The sequence below is a fragment of the Zalophus californianus genome, chromosome 6 (assembly GCF_009762305.2).
Source record: "Zalophus californianus isolate mZalCal1 chromosome 6, mZalCal1.pri.v2, whole genome shotgun sequence".
Taxonomy (NCBI): domain Eukaryota; kingdom Metazoa; phylum Chordata; class Mammalia; order Carnivora; family Otariidae; genus Zalophus; species Zalophus californianus.
Window position 1 is genome coordinate 71,046,571 of NC_045600.1, and position 21,025 is coordinate 71,067,595.

Below are 21,025 nucleotides of genomic sequence, written 5' to 3' on the forward strand. Positions count from 1 at the left end.
CCAGGGTACGTCTACTGACCAAAACCCTTCGGAAGCCCGCTGGAGTGGGGTTGGACCGCCTCCCTTCCCTGGCACCTACAGTGGGAGAGAAGCATCTAAACTGCCTTTTGTAGGCACATGTTTGAGGTAGAAGTAGGCTGGAGTTCTCTCTGAGCGGCAAAAACCACTTTCCAGTATTTATTTTCAAATGTCCTCGTCTAAGAATTTTTACTAAAGTAATACATGTTCAACACGGAGAACTGAGAGAATACAGAAGATTGTAAAGAAGAAAACCGAGAAACCTCAACCACAACCAGGTACTGAAAATAGCTATTAAGGTCGTGTTTCATACGTTGTCCCCCCCGCCACCCATGTAACTGGGGTGCGCATTTTCCCACAGCATTAAATATTCTCCACAAACATCGTGTTTACCCTGGACAGTAGTCTTGGCTTCCAGGCCGTCATCCTGGTCCTCCTGCCGCCCCCGCTCAGCCTTGGGGTGTTGGAGTGACCCAGGCCCCCACCCAGGCACTCCTCCAGCCAGCTACACTCTGCCTCGGTGAGCCCTGCCAGTGTCGTGGTTGTAAGGACTACTGGGCCCCCTTGAACTTCAAATTTGCTTATCTCCTGCTTTCTTAGCACGTCTAGTGCATATCTCATAGACTTCCCACGTGGTACGTGTCCAAGCTTGAACTGCGGACCTCCTGTAGCCAATCCTCCCATGGCCTCCCCTCTATCAGCAAATGGCAACTCCATCTTTCCAAGTTTCATGGGCCCCAAATCTTGGAGTCATTCTTGGCTTTTTTCCTTCTCTCACGTCCTACATCCAGTCTGTCCGCGAATCTTGATGGTCTGTCTCCCATACAGAGCTGTCCAGCATCTGACTGCTCCTCATCCCCTCTTCCTTTCCCAGGCTCCAGAGCTGCCTTCAGCTCTCATCTGGATTGTTCCCCAGCCTCTTGATCATTTCCCCCACTTCCGCTCTTGCCCTCTGGTCCTCTGTTCTGCATACAGCAGCCGGGATGGCCGGGTAAATCTAATCCAGTCAGCCCTCGGCTCAAAACCTTCTACGGCCCGGCCCCTGCTTTTCCTTCTGGAGGAGTACTGCCCCCAGCTTGCAAGGCCAGCCCCGCCCTGTTATTTAAGTCTCAGCTCACAGGCCACCTCCTCAGGGAACTCTTCCCTGGCCCCCCATCTGATTTGTTTTCCTGCCCCCTGGTCTCTTTAGCCTATCATCCTATTTTATTTCATGTCTTGCCTAGCACTCATTGTTTGACATTGGGGTGTTTTTCTGCTTATTAAATTCTGTCTCTTTTCTCTGAAATGTGAGTTCTGGAAGAACTGAGACCTTCTGTGTCTTGTTCACATCCCGGTCCCAGGACCCAGAACAGGGCCTAGCACCAAGTGGCGCAAGAGATGTTTGCTCCTTACAATTTAGAGGCAACAGCTTGCAAGATGTGACTTTTAATTGTTCCATGAATTTATGGAGCAAACTCCAGTGGTTTCCCTATGTTTTTATTTATTTTGTTTTTAAAATTTTCCCATTTTTAGTAACAGATGAACAAATTCGGTCCCATAGAATGACATGATTCAATTGATTAATCCCTTCTTCCTGGAAGTTTAAATCTTTGCAATGTTCTGCCATTACATGCATAAATATCCTTATACAAGCACATATATCTTTGTGCTTGTTTTTTATTTCCCTGAAAAACCCCCTAGAGTGAGAATTATTGGGGAAAAGGGATTGAGCATATTTAAAGTGGTTGATACATTTTGTTCATTAGTTTCCAGAAAGATGGAGCAGCAACACAACAGTATCTTTTTTTAATTGAACACCTGGGAGAAAATGTGAGAGCTTAAGATTTCTAACAACTTTGTAACTTGCTTCACATTTGTTCATTTTACCCTGGTCCCCTGTGTTTCTTAGAGCTCGGAAATGCTTGAAATCCTCAAAAAGAAAAACAGAAACACAAAGAACAGGAAGGCAATGCTGTTCTCCAAACAGCTGGAGGGAAAGAAACAAATATATACGGAGCTCCCACTATGGGTTAAGTTCCAGCTGGGGGCTCGAGAGGGGCATCTACTTTAATTCTGTGGAGATGAGCGTTAGAATCCCTGGTGTCGTGGCTACTGTGCTCTGGCCTCGGGCCTCTAGTTCCCCTCTACTAGAATGTAAGCCCATGAGGACAGAGACCGCCCCCACCGCCTTACTTAGGGCTGATTCACGGTCGGTGACATGCAGCAGGTGCTCCATAAGTATCTGTTGAATGGACAATGAGCTACATTGGATTGTGATGGGGAGACTGGGAGCCAGGGGGAGCAGTGGAGGATTGTGTTTTGGAGCATTTGTGGGAAGAAGGCATGATGGATGACTAGACCAGCTCTAGGAAAGATAGATAAATGGGCACCTGGGGAGCTAGTAACTATCAGTGCAGACTCCTACTGGGACTGTACCTCAGAAAACTACACCAGGGAAACCAATTTTATGCCTGTTTATATTGATGTATATGGTTATTTCCTTGACATCAGCATTTATATTACAGAGTGGTTTTTAAAAACAGATTTAATTAATTAATCTTGCAAGGGGAGGGGCAGGGGGGGAGGAAGAGAGATAAGCAGAATCCATGCTGAGCCTGAAACCTGATGCAGGGCTCCATCCCACGACCTTGAGATCATGACCTGAGCCAAAATCAAGAGTCAAACACACACTTGGGGCACCTGGGTGGCTCAGTTTGTTAAGCGTCTGCCTTTGGTTCAGGTCATGATCCCGGGCTCCTGGGATGGAGCCCCCTGTTGGGCCCTCTGCTCAGCAGGGAATCTGCTTCTCCCTCTGCCTCTGTCCCTCCCCCCGCTCGTTCTCTCTCTCTCTCTCTCTCTCAAATAAATAGAATCTTAAAAAAAAAAAAAGTTGAACACTCAACCAACTGAGCCACCCAGGCAATGCCCCCCCCCCTTTTTTTAGTAAAAAGAAGGTATTCTTAGTCTCGGTTTTAGGAAATCCACTAGACTTGCCCTCTTAGTTGGTGCCCCTGGACTGATGAAGCAGTCATTGTCTGAGAGTCTTGGTGACCTGTTTTGTTTCTCCTGGGACACCTGGTATACAAAGTTGAACACTAGGGAGGAGGTGGACTCTTTGCATCAGTAGCCCAGGGTTTCCTGAGTGTAAAGAACCAGTATTCCCTTTAATTCCTTCTGCCCCAAGATTTAAAATTGGGAACATTAGTGTGGACTGTGGTAGCTTCAAATGAGGCTTAACAGCAGGGAAGGGGACCATCCTAGGCTCAGAGAACCATTCTAGGCTTGAGAGTCCCTGAACCCCAGCTGAATGGGTTTGATTTGGCAAAGCCTGTGGCTAATGCTAGAAGCTCCTGCAGCCCCTTGGCCCAGGGAGCAAAGTCTGGACCTGGGTGTTGAAGCCTGAGACCTCAGGTACCAACCTCTGTAGGTGATTTTCTTTCTTTAAAGACTTTATTTATTGATTTATGAGACAGAGAGAGAGAGAGAGAGAGCACAAGCAGGGGAAGCAGCAGGCAGAGCAGGCAGAGGGAGAAGCAGGCTCCCCACTGAGCAGAGAGCCCACAGGATCCTGACCTGAGCCGAAGGCAGAGGCTTAACCAACTGAGCCACCCAGGCATCCCTCTGTGGCTGATTTCCTAAGAGGACATTGAGTGGGTGGAAGAAGTATGACAGACCCTGTGGAGAGCAAAGCTCTCCCCAAATAAGCATGGAAGCTGGAAGGCTGGCCCTTTTGGACGGAGTGCTTGGAAAATTTTGGAAGAAGTAAAAATATCAAAAGGAAGATTTTATTTTCCTGATAATAAGCCAGATGGAGTCAATTACAAATATAAAAACAAAAAATTTATAAGATGTGACTTATAAATGTTTCCCAGATTTATGGATAAGACTACAGTGGTTGTACTTTATTTATTTTTTATTTTTTTTAAAGATTTTATTTATTTGTTTGAGAGAGAGAATGAGAGAGAGAGAGCATGAGAGGAGGGAGGGTTAGAGGGAGAAGCAGACTCCCTGCTGAGCAGGAAGCCCGATGCGGGACTTGATCCCGGGACTCCAGGATCATGACCTGAGCCGAAGGCAGTTGCCTAACCAACTGAACCACCCAGGCGCCCGGTTGTACTTTATTTTAAATAAAGTTATTTTTTAAAATAATGGCCACCTTCAGCTATTCTAAGGTTCTTTCTGGAAAAGGAATTTTTGTCTACAGGTGAACCAGAATTTTACAGGAGACTCTGACTGGCAGGGTCCAGACATGGCGGTGGCTAATGGACACATTCCTTCACCCATTGAACAAATAGTCAATGATGTGTGCCAAGCAATGGATTAAGTGTCAGAGCACAGGACAACCCTAGTTCTTGCCCTATGGAGCTTGCAGTCTGAGAAATAGATAACTGCATGAAATAAAATAGAGTAAATAGCTCTGAAGTTTACAGTAAAGGCATTGACCTGGCCCGGTGGTGGTAGTTAGGAGAACTTTCCCTTAAATAGGTGACCCTGGAGGATATCTAGGCAGAGAGGGAAGGGAGATCACTGCAGACAAAAGGAATAGCCTGTGCAAAGATCCTGTGGTGGAAGGGAGTCTGGAAGAGTAAACAAGACAAAAGATGTGGCTAAGGCAGAGAGAGCAAAGGGCAGAGTGGAGGAGGTGGAGTTGAGGGGCACAGGGCCACCCATGCCTGTGGGGCCTCATAGGCCAGATTAAGGATTTTTGTCTGCCCTAGGGCAGTGGGAAGCCTTTGAAAGCTTTAAGGAATTGGAGATGACGTGACCAGACTGTGTTCTGAACAGATTACTCTACCTGTAGTGTCAAGACTAGATTGGAGCAGGGTTGGAGTGGATGCAGACACAGATTGGAAGGCAGTTGTAGTCATTTACACTGGAGATGGTAGTTTGGGCCAGAGTGGTGGTGTGGAGACAGAAGTGGAAAGCTTGGAGGAATATCTAGGAGATAAAGTTCGCAGGACTTGGGGAGGGATGGGTGTGGCTGGGTGGAGAGGAGCAGTAATAGGAGAACCCCCAGGTTTCAGGTTTGTGGAGCCACACCAATTGGGTACCATCCACAGGGACAGGGGTCCCTTACCAGAGAGAGGAAACTGCAGGGGAAGGTGATGCTCAGAGACACAGAATCAATACCCTTTGTATAGTTCTTGTCTATGTGGAAATTTTCATTTGGGTGACTTGGAGGATTTGGTTTTGGTTTGACTGAAACTGTTCCCTTACCCCGGGTTCTTCAAGTGTAGTCTCTAGACACTTACATTAGAATCAACTGAGATGTTAATAATACAGATTTCTGGGCACCAGCATAGACCTCACGAACCGGAATCCCCGGAGCAGAGGCCAAAAGGTGTGTTTTAACAAGCTCACTAAGTGGTGGACTCCTATGCACAGTAAGGATTGAGGACAACCACCTTCTATTCTTCTTCTCAGCTGTATTTTTCCCATGTTCTCCCTCCCAACACCCTTCTTGTGCCAGCAGCGGCCATGATACCACATGACCAAAGTTCTGAGCTCTGATCACTTGTCTTCTTGAACCTTTGAATTTAAGAAGGCTTGCAAAACAAGGAGCTCCTAAGGCAGTAAAAAGAAGACTAAAAGGGGGGCTGGTTGTATTAGCTGTAAACACATGAACAAGGTGCTGCACATACAAGAAAGGAACCAGCTCTTCCCTCAAGAGGCTCGTGCCCAGTGGGGGTGACAGACACGTAGACATTGAAAATACAACACATATGTAGTACTTACTATGAGCCAGGCACTGTTCCAAGTGCTTTATAGTTACTAATTTAGTTAATTCTTACAACCACCTTACAAGATAGGTTCTGCGACAGAGGTGGTGATAAAATGTACTGAGGACCCCAAGAAGAGAACTCTGATGGGCTTCATGGAGGTGGTTATCAGATGAACCACAAAAGATGAGAAAGAGTCAAGTCCAAGAGGCAAGGAGGACAGAGGAATCATCTAGTATGTGCGAGGCACAGAAATGTAAGACAACACAGTATATTTGGAAAATGAAACCCGTTTGCTGAGGTCTGGCATCTAGGTGCATACGTGCCGAGTGGCAAGGAATATGGATGAAGAAAAGCTTGACCAGATTAAAAATCTTTTTGCCCTATTTCAGAGTTTGGGCTTTCTTTTGAAAGTAAGAGAGAGCTTTCAGTTAGGAATGACATGATCAATTTTGCATTTCACAAGATTCATGGTGAAAGCAATGTGGTAAAGAAATTAGGAGTTGGGCTGGAGGTGGGGAGGGTGAGACAGGAACACCTGAAATAGCATAGAGGCAGTGAGAATGAAAATGGGGTGGGTTGGAACAAGGTTCCATAGGAAGTAGAACTGATTAGACCTGGTGACAATTAGATGTGGAGAGGTGGGAGAACTGAGTTAAGGGCTGTGGTCTGGGTTTCTCACTCACAGGTGAGGAGAGGCACTCTGCACAGAAATACAGAGCCCAGGAGAAAGAGCAGAACTTAAAAGGGAAGATAACTTCCAGTTTTCAGTCCAGCAGTCACTGTGGATCACCTGAGAAGACTCATCTTGGGTGAGTCAAGGAGGGATCCTGGAGGCGCTACCTCTAGGAAGGGAGATGGTCCGAAACAAGGGTAGTTCCACTACATCCCTGTAAGGTAGTCAGGAAAGGTAATTCATTCAACCGACATTTAAAGAATATACAGTATGCCAGGCTCTGTACTTGGTGATGAAAATAAGAAGAGACCCCAGGAAGGGTGACAAGGAGACAAGTCAGTCAATCACATCTGGGGGCTGGCTGGAGTAAGCACGCGACAGAAATCCGAAAAGGGAAACTATTTTAAAACTACCGGGTACAAAAAAAAAAGATATCGAACACCGAAAAACACAAAAAATTACCTACAGTCTCATCATCCTGAGAAAACCAAGTTAACCACCTGATGTAGCTTTTCAAACTTTGTATTTATTTTTTAAAGGCGGGCGCCCTCTACTGTTTTTAAAAAGGGACAGCTGAATTCTTACTGGAAGCAGGCGTGCCGCCGGGCAAGGTTTTGCAGGCTCTGCTTCGAGGCTAGGATTTAAGGAATCGTACATCAGTGGCGCAGACGATGGGGGAAGGGAAGGGCATGATTCTCGCTTTCCAGACAAGTAAGTCCAGCCTTGGAGAAGGACGTGACTGTAGGCCCCGCGAAGAAAGGGAGGGGCCCCCGAGAGCCCGACTCGGCAGTCCCCGTCGCCCCTGGGCTACTGGGCGGAGGGAGCGGGGGCGGGAGAGACGCCGGATCTGTTGGGGCGTGGCCTTATGACACGACGTCACGTCTCCCTGCCCGGTAGCCCATTGGTTCTCCATTACCGCCCTTTTCCGGGGCAGGGAAACTGGCCGCAGAGCCGGAAGCGGGGTAGCCCTCGGGCTTGAGGGGGCGGCGGTGTGGAAAACAGAGAACCTGGTGCCATTGGAGCTGGCCAGCTTCTCCATTCAGGCTCCAGCCCGAGTTGAAGACCCCCAGGATTCCGGTGGCCTATGGAAAGGATCGCATCGCGAAGTATCCGGCGCAGACCGAAAGAGCGCAGCCACTGAGAGCCGCCGGAAGCTTCGCCCCTAGGAGGAGTCGAGAAGCCTCGCCGTGGAGGAAGGAACCCAGAGGGCCTGCCCCCGGGGCGGAGCCCGCGGCCATGGCCACGCCCCCGGGGGCCGGTCCCGCGGCTCTGCGCTTCGCCGCCGCCGCCAGCTGGCAAGTCGTGCGGGGACGCTGCGTGGAGCATTTTCCGCGAGTATTAGAGTTTCTGCGATCATTGCGCGCTGCTGCCCCTGGTTTAGTTCGCTTCCGCCACCACGAACGCCTGTGTATGGGCCTAAAGGCCAAGGTATTGGAGCCCGTAGGAGCTGGAAGACGGGAAAGGGGAGGGATGCGAGGGCCGAGGGCCGACTGCTTGGGGTTGGGACTCATTGGAAAAGGGCAGCTTGCCCCGAAGTGGAGATTGCGAGTTTAGTACCCTTCACAGGTAGTGGTGGAGTTGATCCTGCAGGGCCGGCCGTGGGCCCAGGTTCTGAACGCCCTGCATCACCATTTCCCAGAGTCTGGACCTGTAGTGCGGGACCCCAAAGCAGTGAGTAATCCCTGGAATAAGCCCTATACCCCAGTTAATACTGGGTGCCACAAAGTTGATTCTCCTTCCGGCCACTGGGTCCTGGTGACCCTAAATTGTCTGCTTTTCCTACTCTCAACAGACAAAGCAGGATCTGAGGAAGGTCTCGGAGGCACAGGAGACCTTTTGCCAACAGGTGAAGCAACTAGCAGAGGCCCCAGTGGACTTGGCTTCCAGGCTGCAGGTGAGACTGGCTGGCTTGGAAGCTATTATGTGGCCAACATTTCCCTAGTCCTCTTCTGACCTGCCTTTCTACCTCCCTGCAGGAACTTGAACAAGAGTATGGGGAACCCTTTCTGGCTGCCATGGAAAAACTGTTTTTTGAATACTTGTGTCAGCTAGAAAAAGCCCTGCCTGCACTGCAGACACAGCAGGTTTTGTTGGGACAAAATAAGGGCAGAGTGGGGGATGGCTGTATCAAGGACTGTGGTCTTCATGCCTCTCTCCCTCTGCCCACAGCTTCAGGATGTGCTGAGTTGGATGCAGCCTGGAGTTTCTATCACTTCTTCTTTTGTCTTGAGCCAGTATGGTGTGGACATGGGGTGGCCACTTCCAGGTACAAGGACCATCTGGGAGAACAAGGAACTTGGGGGTGGATTGTTTGGGCTGAGACCTTTTGAGATGGGCTATTGGAAGGGTTACATGGACCTGAGCCATAAGAAACCAGACTGAGTTGTGTTTCTGTCTGTTCTGAGGAGCTTCATTTTCTTTTTCAGAGTGCTCTGTTCCCGATTCAGCGAGCATGACAGAGCCCACGGAGCAGAATCCTCCTCAGCGACCAGAACTAGCACTTCACGATCCTTTGCCAAATGCTAGGCCTGGCCCACACCTACCTCAGGCACCAGCCTCAAGGAAGCACCAGGAACCTACGGCTGGCCACCACTTCAATCTGGCCCCTCTAGGCCGGCGAAGAATCCAGTCCCGATGGGCATCCACTAAGGGAGGCCATAAGGAGCGCCCCACAGTCATGCTGTTCCCCTTTAGGAATCTGGGTTCACCAACCCAAGTCCTATCTGAGCCTGAGAACAGGGAAGAACATGGGACAGACATGGCAGATCCGGCAGGTGCTGGGGGCACGAGAGCAGCTTCCACTGGAAAGTCAAAGAGTCCATCCCAGACCCCGGGGGGAAGGGCTCTGAAGGAGAACCCAGTTGAGGTGTTTGCTTCAGAGCAAGAAGAGTGAGTGGAACAGTTGCTTCTCCCTACTAGCAGTACATTCTTTGCCTGCTTTCCCCTCACCTTATTTTTTTGCTTGCTCCCAATGCAGGAATTGCCTGGTTTGCCCCATGGACCCCCTGAGACTGTCATTATCCCCTCCTAGAGCCAGGAAGCCATGTAAGTATTCTGAGTCAGACTGGGTCAGACAGCCTCCTCTCGCGGGGACTCTTGAGGGCCTGTTTGCCTAGAAGGGTACTTTGATTCTGGTTTCCTTCCTGCAGTGTGTCCTCCATCTCTGTGCAGCTCTGTCATTACCATAGGGGACTTGGTTTTGGACTCTGATGAAGAAGAAAATGGCCAGAAGGAAGGAAGGGTGAGTAGGAAGGAACAGAAAGCTGGGGAAGGGGCTGAGCCGAACAAGACAGAGAAACCCACATGCTCCAGAATATGGAGGGCTCAGGGAATGAGATGATGATAGCATCTCCCTGCTCCCTTCTCTGCAGGAGTCTCTGGAAAACTATCAGAAGACAAAGTTTGACACCTTGATCCCCACCTTCTATGAATACCTCCCCACTTCTGGCCCCAGTGCCATGTCTGTCCCTCCCATGACTGTAGAGACAGGTCTAGACACTTAGGACTGGGATTCCCTCTGCACTCTGCCTGTCTCCTTCCTCATCTACACACAGTTTAGTGGGAATAAAGCGGAAGCCCGGGCTTGGGTGACCTGACTACCTTGCTAAAATTACCTTGTAATCCTTGTTAATTAAAATTTGGATTTGTTAAAACACTGCCTTGGTGTGAGGAAGGGGAATTAAGGCTTCTATCGAGTCAGTGTAGGTCATTCCTTAGAACTGGCTTCACCAGGGCTGGAGGAATCCCTTTGCCTTTTTACTTCCCCTGGAAAATGGTGTTCACATGTGCCAAGAAGGGTTGATAGCCTCAAAGGGAAATTTCCCTTCACTATGTTAAAAATATCTGTGTGTCCTGATAGCAGACTGTACTTCGTAAACTCTCCTGCCGTCGGGTTGCCTGGGGGTGGTGGCACTGGAATGGAGATACTTCGTGGAAAAAGTATTCCCTGTCCTTGGCTCTACTGGGTCAGTGCCAACTCTACTGCCGCTTGCCCTGGAGCAGCACCCAGGTGCCAGCCTTGTGCAGAAAGATCCAGAATCTCTTCAAAGTCCTTGGGATCTCTTTATTGAGATATTTAAAATTATGTCAGCACTTTTGGGCTTTTTAGGTATTCAAAGATCCTATTTAATGAAGCTCATTAACAAAACATGATTTCAGGAGCCTCACTCTTCCAGACCAAGGTCATTCAACACTTAGATAGGAATCAGCATCTTTTCCTTTTAATAATCTTCAGGATGCTGGGTCCCCAGATTCACATTTGACTGTCTGACTTCATTTTCTCAGCCTGCCTGCCTTTGCTTCCTCCCTAGTGAGTGCCGTGGGCATTTTGTGTGTACAGAGTACAGAATTACTGCAGGCGCCCTCAGGAGTGAGGCAACAGGAAACGACTACGAAATAGAGTAGCTGGGATGGCTGAGGAGCCCACCTGAGGGGCCCTGTGCTCGGGTGCTAGAGCCTTGAGAAGGCATAGCTGCTCAGGTCTAGCTGTCATCACTGAAGATTGGATTCACCTGCTGGGTGACCCGGATGAAGGTGGTTCTCCGGCTCAATTCCTTCAGTTTAGCTGCTCCCACGTAGGTACATGTGGAGCGGATGCCTCCAAGGATGTCTCGGATGGTATGCTCCACATCCCCTTTAAAGGGCACCTCCACCGTCTTTCCCTCTGAGGCCCTTCGAGGAGAAAAACTTTCTTACCTTTTCCTTTTGGGTTCCTTAAGCCCAGTGATGGCTCGCCCCTGCTCTCTGGCATTGAGCCCGAGCTCACCACTGTTCCTCCAAGAACCGTACCATGCACCTCCCAGCAGCCAGGAGTTCTGCCACCACCCTACTTAGTCACGCTTTCCAGGAACCCTCGGCTCCTGGACCTCTGCACATACCTGTACTCAGCCACGCCCCCGGCATACTTCTTCATGGCCATTTCAGAACTCATCCCATAGAAGAGCTTGTACTTCCTGCCATCATCCCTCTCGATGAGCTCACCACCTGACTCACTGTGCCCTGCCAGCATGCCACCCAGCATCACAAAGTCAGCTCCTGCCCCTGCCAGCATCCACAGAGGAGGGAAAGAAGTGAATCTGGCCCAGGTACCCACATACCCACCCTCAGAAGCAACTCACGCCAAATTCTCAGTCCTGACAACGAGTCTAACATCTTCCTGGTTTCGTTCCCCTAGCTGACCCACAACCCACACAGGCCTGCTCTGCTTTGGCCTCTACTCCTCAGTGGGCTTGATTTCCCCAAGAATTTAAAAGGAGCCTCTGGAGATTCCCTGCCTGCTCTCTCTTTTGTTTTTTTGCTGCTTTTGCCATCTTCTGGTCATTTCTTTTCATTCTGTGCAGCTAAACAAGACTCACTTCAAGTGTCCCAAGGGCAAAAGTCTCTAACTTTAGTCCCACAGTCCGGGGGATACTACAGGTGCCGTGGCCTGCACTTGGGCAGTCCACATCAGAGTCTCAGGATTTCTCTTGCTGGCTTGCCCCAGGTGACACCACAGCTTCAGGGTCACTAGTTCATATTGTGAAAGAATTTGAATGGCTTTCTCAGCCTTTCCAAGCCTGATCCTTGACCCTCAGAGGTGACTTATCCTCTTCTACAGGACCCTCTCTCCATGCTCTCCCAACATCCTTACCGAAAGCCTTGGCCACATCCCCAGGACAGCTGCAGCCTCCGTCCTGCAAAGTAAGGAGCACTATGAAGAAAGAACATGGATTGCCCAAGCACTCTGAGCGATGTTCCCACGGCCCACTTCAAAGCTGACAGGAACCCAGAAGTCCTGATCCACTGCTACCAGTCTCCACAGCCAGCAGAAAACACAGATGTTTGGCAGCCTCATACCCTACCGTGCCCTTGGGCCTTACTGAGATGATGTGGCCTTTGAGGCCATGAGCAGCATCTGCACACTCCATCACTGCACTGAGCTGTGGATACCCCACTCCAGTTTTCTTCCGGGTGGTGCACACGGAGCCTGAGAAAAATGTAATGAGAACAGTGAAGTGCTCCACAGGCATTTGCCAACTGGGGAGGTAGCCCATGGCCCCCAGTGAAGCAGCTTACCTGGTCCAATTCCCACTTTGATGATGTCAGCCCCAGAGAGAATCAGCTCTTCCACCATCTCTCCTGTTACCACATTCCCTGCCTGAGGCACAAAACGGCAGTCTTAGGGTCGGAAACGAGAGGAGGTTGAATGCTCTCATACACAGCATGCCTGGACCGTGACCTTCCAGCATTATTACCTAAGTTTCCTCTACTGGGCAAGGACTCTACTTCCCAAGCTGAGGTAAGGGGGTTAGTGGCCAGCATCACTGTTGCACTAGGGTAAAGCTGGGGTCCAGTTGGACCAAGGCCAGAGCTGATTTACAGATTTATCTTCCCGTCCTTGCCAAGAGATCCAAACATCCTGTCATTAAGCTGTTACGTCATAAAATCTCTGGCTTCAGGGAAAGGGGGAGATGTGGTCATGTAAGCTAAATATCCATCTATCTTTACTTCTGATGGACAGTACAGAGAGACCCCTTGATGCTGTAGAGAAAATGAGGCCTTGCCATCACTCCCCTAAGCTTGTAAAAAATAATAAATAAAACTCTTTCACGCGATCCCTCTAATATGATTCTAGTGCATGTCCACTTCAGTGGGCAGATGAATATATACAGTAGGTATGTACAAGGCATGTATCAAGGGACAGAGATAACTGCACTAACCAATCTGAACATTTTAAGCATGGAACCATGGATTATCACCTAGTGACAAGATTCAGTGGACTAGGAAAATCAGCATAGGAGAAATGAACTGACGTCACAAAATGAAGCGTCTGGAAAGAGTGGAAGGAAGAGGAACATACCAACTACAGGGTACTGGAAACATACCATAATGGTGTGCTTGGGGAAGCGCTTCCGCACATCCTTTACAAACTCAACAAAGTGTTCCGAATAGCCATTTGCCACATCCAGGCATATGTATTTCACCTGGGGAATAGCTTCCAGGATCTGCTCCAGCTGTTTAAAGTCTGAAGAGCCTGTGCCTGAGCTGGCAGCCACATGCTGTGAGAGAGAGAGGACCACTGGCATGTCACAAATGACCCAGTGAGCAGCCAGTGGTGTTGGGAAGGTGAGGGTTGGTTCTCAGGAAGCCAAAAAGAGATACCTGGAAAACTGGGATAAGGAAGGGATCGGGGAGGACCAGCATTACCTCAAGACACTCAGGATTCTGGTTAGCAAACTCTTTCCACTGCTGGAGGCTGTAGTGTTTATGAACAGCTGTGAAGAGAGAGAACTGGGGAGAAGAAAAAGCCATCAAAAAGAAAACTTTACAAGCGTCTCTTTTTCTAGAAACAGACATTTATAGTATTCTATCCGAGGGAGAAAAGGACTGAACTTTGGAAACCACTGGTTGAGCTGGGATTTTAGCTTAACCATTATTCTCCCTACAAATACCAGTAGGGCTTTTTCCCATAAGCCAGTGCTTGTCCAACACTCCACCCAAAGTACAAAGTCATCTGGATTGGATTTCACCAATCAGCACCTACAGGTGACAAAGACAAGCTGCTGGTGCAGTGGGACAAGCAACAGACAAGAAAGAGGCAATATCTGGAGAGAGGCAATATCTGCCTGCACTGACTCAGCCCCTCCCCCTATGGTAGCCTAGTACTGAACTAACCTATTTTTGGGTATCTTTTGGTCCATTTACCAGCAATAATTCAGTGAGTCTCAATGCTTACAAAAGGCAAGGTCTTAATGGAGCCAATAAGGTGCTACCCCATTCTTTCTCCATCTCCACTGGAGTAAAGGACAAATTTTTTGGAGACACGGACCAACCTAAAAAGTCCATTTCCTTCCATCTGTTTCAGTCAACGGTTGACAAATTCAAGGATACAGTGAACTCATCAGACTTGTATTCCATAGGTCAACAAATTGCAAAACAATATCCCAAGACTTTGAGAAAGGCACTCGGAGGCCAGTGTGAATGCTGGTGCTTGTGCCTTATTTTTATTTTATTTATTTTTTTAAAAGACTTTAAGTAATCTCTACACCCAACGTGGGGCTTGAACTCACAACCCCGAGATCAAGAGTCCCGCGTTCCACTGACTGAGCCAGCCAGGCGCCACACTGCTGGTGCTTTAAAAGTGCAGACATGCAAATAGACGAGAGCAGTTGACAGAGACAGCCCAAATCTTGCAAGTGACAAGAAATCCAAAGAAGTCACGTGTCAGCCAGCAGTAAGGAAGTGCTAATGCTATGCTCACTCATCAACACCACCCAGCTGAAGCTGGTATTGAGTTCTACTTCCTCAGCAACACTTTGCCACCAATGTGCTGATACACAAAAATCATTCCATGAGGTCAGTAGACCTTGGAGATATACTGGTATAGTGTGATATGATGAGCACCTCGCGATTACATACCAAGCTAGAGACCTAGAAAAAGATGCTTGTATCCAACCTTATTATTACTGTGAAACCTGGCTCTATCTCTAAAATCTGATCTCTTTAGCACTCATCAGCAGTACTGAAAAGCCAGTCTCAACATAAAGCATTAAGATAGTCCCCACAAGGGGGCGCCTGGGTGGCTCAGTTGGTTAAGTGACTGCCTTCGGCTCAGGTCATGATCCTGGAGTCCCGGGATCGAGTCCTGCATCGGGCTCCCTGCTCAGCAGGGAGTCTGCTTCTCCCTCTGACCCTCTTCCCTCTCGTGCTCTCTATCTCTCATTCTCTCTCAAATAAATAAATAAAATCTTTAAAAAAAAAAAAGATAGTCCCCACAAGGGACTCCTGGGTGGCTCAGCCGGTTAAGCATCTGCCTTCAGCTCAGGTCATGATCTCAGGGTCCTGGGATCGAGTCCTGCGTCGGGCTCCTTGCTCAGCGGGGAGCCTGCTTCTCCCTCTGCCTGCTGCTCTCCCTGCTTGTGCTCTCCATTTTCTCTCTCTCTCTGACAAATAAATAAATAAAATCTTAAAAAAAAAAAAAAAGTCCCCAAAAGGGCCACGTATTCTAGCACGTTTGTTAATGCTAAAGTCAGATTCACTATTCCTCAACTCTACTGGGCAGAGCAGGTGGACAGTGGGCAACAAGATTCCTAAGCAGTTAGTGAACGGCAACAGCAATAAAGTACTAAAACTGTTTAACTATCAACCTTAGAGAAGTTAACAACAGACATTCCACAAAGACTTACAGCGATCGAAAAAAGAGAAAGGGAGATGAAGTCCTTGAGGCTAACAGAGCCACAAGCAGCAGCAGAATCCATCAACCAAGGCTACATCGATTAACCAGGAGAATGCATGTGTTCTTTGAGTGCCCAGAGTAACTATCTACCTTCTCAGCTACAAGTATAGAGGCAGGTAATATTACTGACAGGAGCAGCATGTTCTATTTTCAAAGTGAACAATAACCTGTGCATAAGAAAAACACATTCCATTTTGGGCACGTCCCAGAAACTCCCAGAAACCTAGGACTTAAAGAAGAGGAAGGTCAAAAAAATAAAAGTAAAAGGGTAGCAGACATGAAAGAAAATTAATAAGCTGCTTCTCTTCCTAGCTAGGAATTTTTGAATGCTCAAACTATATTTAGTTTCTAGACTGAAACAGTGGAATATTTAGTGTCCTGAACAATGGTGTAACTGGAGGGATGAATGTGATTTGGAAGAGATGACCTGGGAGGTGGGAAAAGTTGGCAGGGTATGTAAACTGCTGGACAGGAGAAAAAGGAAAGTTATGTTTATGTATCAGAAAAATGGGGTAAAACTTAGTTTTGAATTTTACTAATTCAGATGTGCCTTTGAACTTACCAGATAAAGGGCATTAGTATTGGAGAAAATGGATAAAATAGTAAATTGGAACATCCTGACTGTTAACTTGCCAGGCAGCTGACCTGGGGTTGGGGTGGTGATGCAAATTACCTCTGCAGTCAGCCCACATAACTGGTCACCAGTGAGGAACCTGCATAAGGGAAATCCTACCTTACAGATAACCTTGGCCATCTCAAAGGTGCCCACAGTATCCATATTGGCAGCAATGATGGGGATCCCAGTGTACATCTGCTTTGAGTTCCGAAATGAAAAGGATCTTGTGAGATCCACCTGAGATATGAACAGGAAACAGCATTTCATTCATCAAATAAATGAGTATTGAACGAGGACAAGAACCAGAAATCCCTCTCAGTCCTGCCCCACCAGGAGCTTGGGGTCAAGAAAGTAGAACTAGGAAAGTAGGCTCACCTCACTTCGAGATTTAAGGGTACTGCGTTTGGGCCTCAACAAGACATCCTTGAAGTCCAGTTTGATGTCACTGTCGATGTGGGGCATGGCGGGGACCTTGGGGTAGCGACAAATCCGAGAACTGGAAGGTAGAAAAAGTCAGGTGGCGGGATCTGAACCAATCTCCCCGTAGGCCTTAATGCCCTGTTACAGCTAAAGGCATGGCTCATCTCTCGCCTTGCTTTAATTATGGAAGGTCGGGCATTGGCTGAGCCATGGTCTCTGAAGACTGTCACCTCCGATCCGTCCCATGGTTGGAATTACCCGTGGTATCTCCATCCCAGGTACTATCTGATGGGGAGAAGAACTGGAATGGAGTCGTGAATGAGCCCCAAAATGTGCATTCCTTAACCCTCACTACTCTTCCTTCTCCCACCCTTGCAAAGAGCAATTTGGGGTAAGTAAGGCTGATTTGGGGGTGAGGAGGAATGTGGGAGATTCCCACAACTAGTTTCCGGAATAGGGGTACTCACTTCCTGTCGCCGTGGCCCAGGTGGCAGTTGACCACAGTCACCCTTGTTTAGCAACTAGCCTCGTGCAGCTCCGCCGAGCCTTGTGGGCCACACCAACAGGTTCCGCCAATTGCGGGCGCAAAGGATAAACGGGAAATCCCAGTTTCGGCAGCGGCCGTGCGAGGCCTTCTGGGTAACAGAGTTCACACACCGAGGTTGCCCTTGGATCCGAGGGGCGGAAGACTACGACTCCCAGGGTGGAACGCGCGGAGCTGTCCCCTGGCATGATGGGAGAAGTAGTTCGTTCCGACCCTGCTTTCCAAGCCCCGGCTCACTAGGGACTCTAAGAATCGCGGAGGCGTTATCTCTGCTGTAACTAAACCGCCGCCTTCTTTTTATTCGTGACGCCACCAAAACGAAACGCGGGAGCATTCCTGAGCCTTTCGGGAACCCGGTGGAAAGAAGATGGGGGGGAAGGAGGGGGTGGAGCCAGGAAGTGACCCGGAAGCAGAAGTGACTCCCACAAGCGGATTGCTGGGGAGCGGCAGCGGCGACCACAGCGGTGGAAGCAGCAAATTATCTGCGTGCAGCTCCAAACTGGGAAGAAGATGCTAATTAAAGTAAAGGTGGGAGCACCTCCAGCCTTGCCAAGACGCTGTGGTACTGGGCTGGCCGCTGTGCCTTGCGGGAGAAGCGGGGAAGGAAAACCACGCCTTTCCCGAGCCTGGAGGGTGCTGACAGCCTCAGGGCTCCGCGCGAGGGGTGATGGGAAGTAGGGGGGCCCAAGAAGGCTTTGAGGGCTGGGGACTGGCCCCGGCAGACGACCCCGGGGCCTCTGCGGGTCCTGCTTTCTCGCCAGGACTGTGCTATGACCCAGAAGGAGGCCGCCTTTGTCCGGGGCCTCGCTGTACTCGAACCCCCGCAGTCATAGAGAAGGCCAAGCAGCAGTTTGGCTCTCTTTCTCGGAATCTTGGAATAAGCTGTAATCTCCATTCTGCATTGCCCTCCTTACCTGCTTCTCCCAGCCCCTAATGCAGCTGCTTCCAAGCACAACACAAAAACATTAGCCTGGGGAACCGGGGGCCTCTCAGGAGCTAGGCTGTAAGCCTTTGCTGGTTGTCGCCAGTGTGCGGTATCTCAGCCAGCCTTCAGGAACCAGAGCTGGGAGTGTGTTCAGTCAGCACCTGCCTTTCTGAGCCAGGCCTCCTGGACCAGCCTCACTTCCTTGGCTGAGGCAGGTTAGTTATCCGTGCCCTGGTTCTTGGTACTAGCAGCGTTTCCTTCATCTCCAAGTTTCCCATGGTTCCTCACCGATTCCCAACCCTCATTAGTCCTATCTGCTATTGCTTCTTTCGTACATTCCGACAGAGAGACAGAAACTAAAAATTGACGCAGTGCAACACTAGTTTGGCCTTTTTGCTGCAGAGTAAGTCTGTTGTTATTTCATCAGCTCTTTAGTGTGGTTACCGTGCTTAACAGCCGTTCTTAACCTCTTCAGTCTTTGCAGACCACTTCCTAGCTGAGGATTGAGGCCAAAGAGCATGTTAAAAATCATGGTTTTTCAAACTGTGAGTAGTGACTAAAAGAGTCACTAATTGTAAAATCAATTGAATGGGTCGCAAGCAACGTTAAAAGAAAGAAAATATAAGTATCGGGGTATTGTTTCACGAAATTTTTGTGGTCTCTGGTGTCCTTGAGAATTCTTTGAATTATATGAATGTCAGTTTCTAGCTTTGATACAGGAAACAAGGGCATCCTGATTCAAAGGCATGCTTTCCTTAGGACATCTCTTATTGCTGTCTTATCCAAAGGAATGCCAGTATTCTCATGGATTCTGATGGTGTGGGGGTAGGAAGATGGGGGGGGGTGTAAAATGACCTGTAGGAGGATTAAGAGGGCCAAATGGTTCATAGCATCTTGCCCTATCAGAGCTTTCTACAGCCTAAAAGTGTTTGATAAATACAGGTTTGGGTCAAAGCCTTCTGATTCTTCAAAGCAGCTTTGCTGAGAATGAGCTTCTCTTGGAAGTTGTAGATCCCCAGAGACCAGGACAGGGTGTTTCACCTAGAAGACAAATTGTATATTAGGCTGCAGGACTCATGAAACCCTTGCCTGTTTCAGACCCTGACCGGAAAGGAGATTGAGATTGACATTGAACCCACAGACAAGGTAATGTATGGCCGGTACTTCATGCCTGTCTCCCTACATGCACATTCACTTGGAAATGCTGATGGACTTAGTCCTTTTCGCTCTCATGCTGTCTGCATAGCTCTTGTTCTTTCCACTTCCGTGGTTTTACCCCTTTGCAGTCCCTGACTACTTGTACCCTTAAAGGTGGAGCGAATCAAGGAGCGTGTGGAGGAGAAAGAGGGCATCCCCCCACAGCAGCAGCGGCTCATCTACAGTGGAAAACAGATGTGAGTTTGACATGGATATGAGGTGTGGCAATCTTACGTGACATTGAGGGAGCAAATACTGGAGGAGGAGCCTCAGATCCTTTGGTGATTTGGTGAAGCCTGTGAATTCCTTCTCAGAATAAGATTTTTGCAGACATAAAATACATAGATTAACAAGAGCAACTATATTGAGATTTAGTTCTCAAAATACTAAAAACAGATTTGTGATAATATATATGGTTTATTAATACGTTAAGATCTAATGGTGGGTTTAATTTACCATAATTTTGACATATTTTCAGAATACTCGCAAACAGTTGTAATATGATATGAAAATAGCCAATTTCTGTTGTTAACAGGTTACCCATGTTGCTAATACCACTGTGGGTTTATTGCTTGTTTTCAAAATTAAAAGAAATATTTCAGTTAAGGGTCAGTAAAAATAAAGATGTAATTTTTTTTTTCATCTGAGTTCATAGACCAGGAAAAAGACTCAAGAAACCCAGTGTTAGAATCCTGTTCTACATCGTATTTCTAAAGCCTTTTTTTTTTTTGCCTTCTTTTCCTGCAGGAATGATGAGAAGACAGCAGCTGATTACAAGATCCTAGGTGGTTCAGTCCTCCACCTCGTATTGGCTCTGAGAGGAGGAGGTGGTCTTAGGCAGTGATGGACCCTCCCTGCATTTTACCTCCTTACCCTGTCGCTCGTAATGAGGCATCATATATCCTCTCACTCTGTGGGACACCAGAGCCACTGCCCCTTCTCCTGGATGCCCAGTCTTGTTTGGTGGGAGATTGTGAGGACCCCAGGATGCAGTGTTCCTGGCCCAAAGGGCCCTTGCTGGCTGTTGGGTTTTAGTTTGCAGGCCTGTGTGCTTCCCTCTCTTATGGCCACGTCCCTAGTTGTCAATAAAATATTTCCTGACCTCCTGAAATCTTTGTTGTATTGCACAAATGTGAACGAAGTTGAAATGGACCCAGTACACACTCATTTACACCTCTGAAGAAGGGCAATGGGAGGGAATGTGCCCTTGGGGCGGGGGATTATCAGACTCTAGGAAAGTCTACCCAAGGTGGTGTGCAGCCAGTTCTTACCAGCTCAGGAGATCTAATTATTGGCATCTCTTTCCAACCCCGTAAGTGATTTCATGCTGGTAGCTTGAAATTGGCCTCAAGTGGCAAATCAGTCCCTCTCCCCAAACTGGTTGTTACACATTTACCAGTATACTACTGATGGGGGTGGTAGAAACCAGGACAGTGACTTCTCTCCCATTTTAGCCCTCCTGAACATTGGGCCTGGTTCAAGAAAGGCCTCAGGGCTTTACGGACACTACATTGTGGCTAAAATGCTGCTCGGGGCTCTGGGTTCTATACTTAACAGAAGACAGGCCGATTTGGAGATGGGTTGAGGAGTCACAAGCTATGGATCACTTAGGTCTCAACTGGTAAGAGAAAATGAGAGCGGTGCCAGGCGAAAGGGCTCCCTTCCCTGGCTTCTCTAGTTTAGCCGACTCCGGCCGGGCTGGGTGAGTGGAGGAGT

General features: G+C 48.5%; 3 protein-coding genes across 4 annotated transcripts; 2 read left to right on the plus strand and 1 right to left on the minus strand.

Moving 5' to 3' along the window:
- Positions 1-6,930: 6,930 nt before the first annotated feature.
- TINF2 (TERF1 interacting nuclear factor 2) lies at positions 6,931-10,046 on the plus strand. Its single transcript, XM_027572647.2, is given in 10 exon segments — positions 6,931-7,821; positions 7,960-8,064; positions 8,186-8,287; positions 8,370-8,477; positions 8,563-8,659; positions 8,820-9,282; positions 9,371-9,438; positions 9,543-9,634; positions 9,765-9,858; positions 9,861-10,046. Coding segments are annotated over 10 exon segments (1,413 nt in total). The 5' UTR covers positions 6,931-7,629; the 3' UTR covers positions 9,953-10,046.
- A 396-nt stretch (positions 10,047-10,442) lies between these two features.
- Positions 10,443-17,317, minus strand: GMPR2 (guanosine monophosphate reductase 2). Its single transcript, XM_027572653.1, has 10 exons — positions 17,111-17,317; positions 16,599-16,719; positions 16,341-16,460; positions 13,579-13,662; positions 13,257-13,430; positions 12,448-12,529; positions 12,252-12,358; positions 12,023-12,065; positions 11,271-11,433; positions 10,443-11,064 (listed from the first exon to the last, which is right to left on the minus strand). Exons 2-10 carry the CDS (start codon positions 16,683-16,685, stop codon positions 10,875-10,877), a joined length of 1,050 nt encoding a protein of 349 aa, XP_027428454.1. The 5' UTR covers positions 16,686-16,719; positions 17,111-17,317; the 3' UTR covers positions 10,443-10,874.
- A 239-nt stretch (positions 17,318-17,556) lies between these two features.
- Positions 17,557-20,420, plus strand: NEDD8 (NEDD8 ubiquitin like modifier). Of its 2 annotated transcripts, none has more exons than XM_027572666.1 (4): positions 17,557-17,715; positions 19,211-19,258; positions 19,424-19,506; positions 20,057-20,420. In XM_027572666.1, the coding sequence occupies exons 1-4, from the start codon at positions 17,698-17,700 to the stop codon at positions 20,151-20,153; spliced, it is 246 nt and encodes an 81-aa protein (XP_027428467.1). In that variant the 5' UTR covers positions 17,557-17,697; the 3' UTR covers positions 20,154-20,420. The 2 variants fall into 2 exon arrangements, with proteins under 2 accessions (XP_027428467.1, XP_027428468.1); XM_027572667.1 differs by having other exon boundaries at positions 17,605-17,709.
- The last annotated feature ends 605 nt before the right edge of the window (positions 20,421-21,025 follow it).

What these genes read in the sequence shown, in the direction of transcription:
- GMPR2 (XM_027572653.1), bottom strand. Translation starts at nt 16,685, where the DNA reads ATGCCCCACATCGACAGTGACATCAAACTGGACTTCAAGGATGTCTTG. An exon ending in TCAAAGGCCACATCATCTCA is followed by an intron (nt 12,066 to 12,251) that starts GTAAGGCCCAAG and finishes CTTACTTTGCAG; the next exon opens with GACGGAGGCTGCAGCTGTCC. An exon ending in GGGGGCGTGGCTGAGTACAG is followed by an intron (nt 11,065 to 11,270) that starts GTATGTGCAGAG and finishes TTCTCCTCGAAG; the next exon opens with GGCCTCAGAGGGAAAGACGG.
- NEDD8 (XM_027572666.1), top strand. An exon ending in ACATTGAACCCACAGACAAG is followed by an intron (nt 19,259 to 19,423) that starts GTAATGTATGGC and finishes GTACCCTTAAAG; the next exon opens with GTGGAGCGAATCAAGGAGCG. An exon ending in ATCTACAGTGGAAAACAGAT is followed by an intron (nt 19,507 to 20,056) that starts GTGAGTTTGACA and finishes CTTTTCCTGCAG; the next exon opens with GAATGATGAGAAGACAGCAG.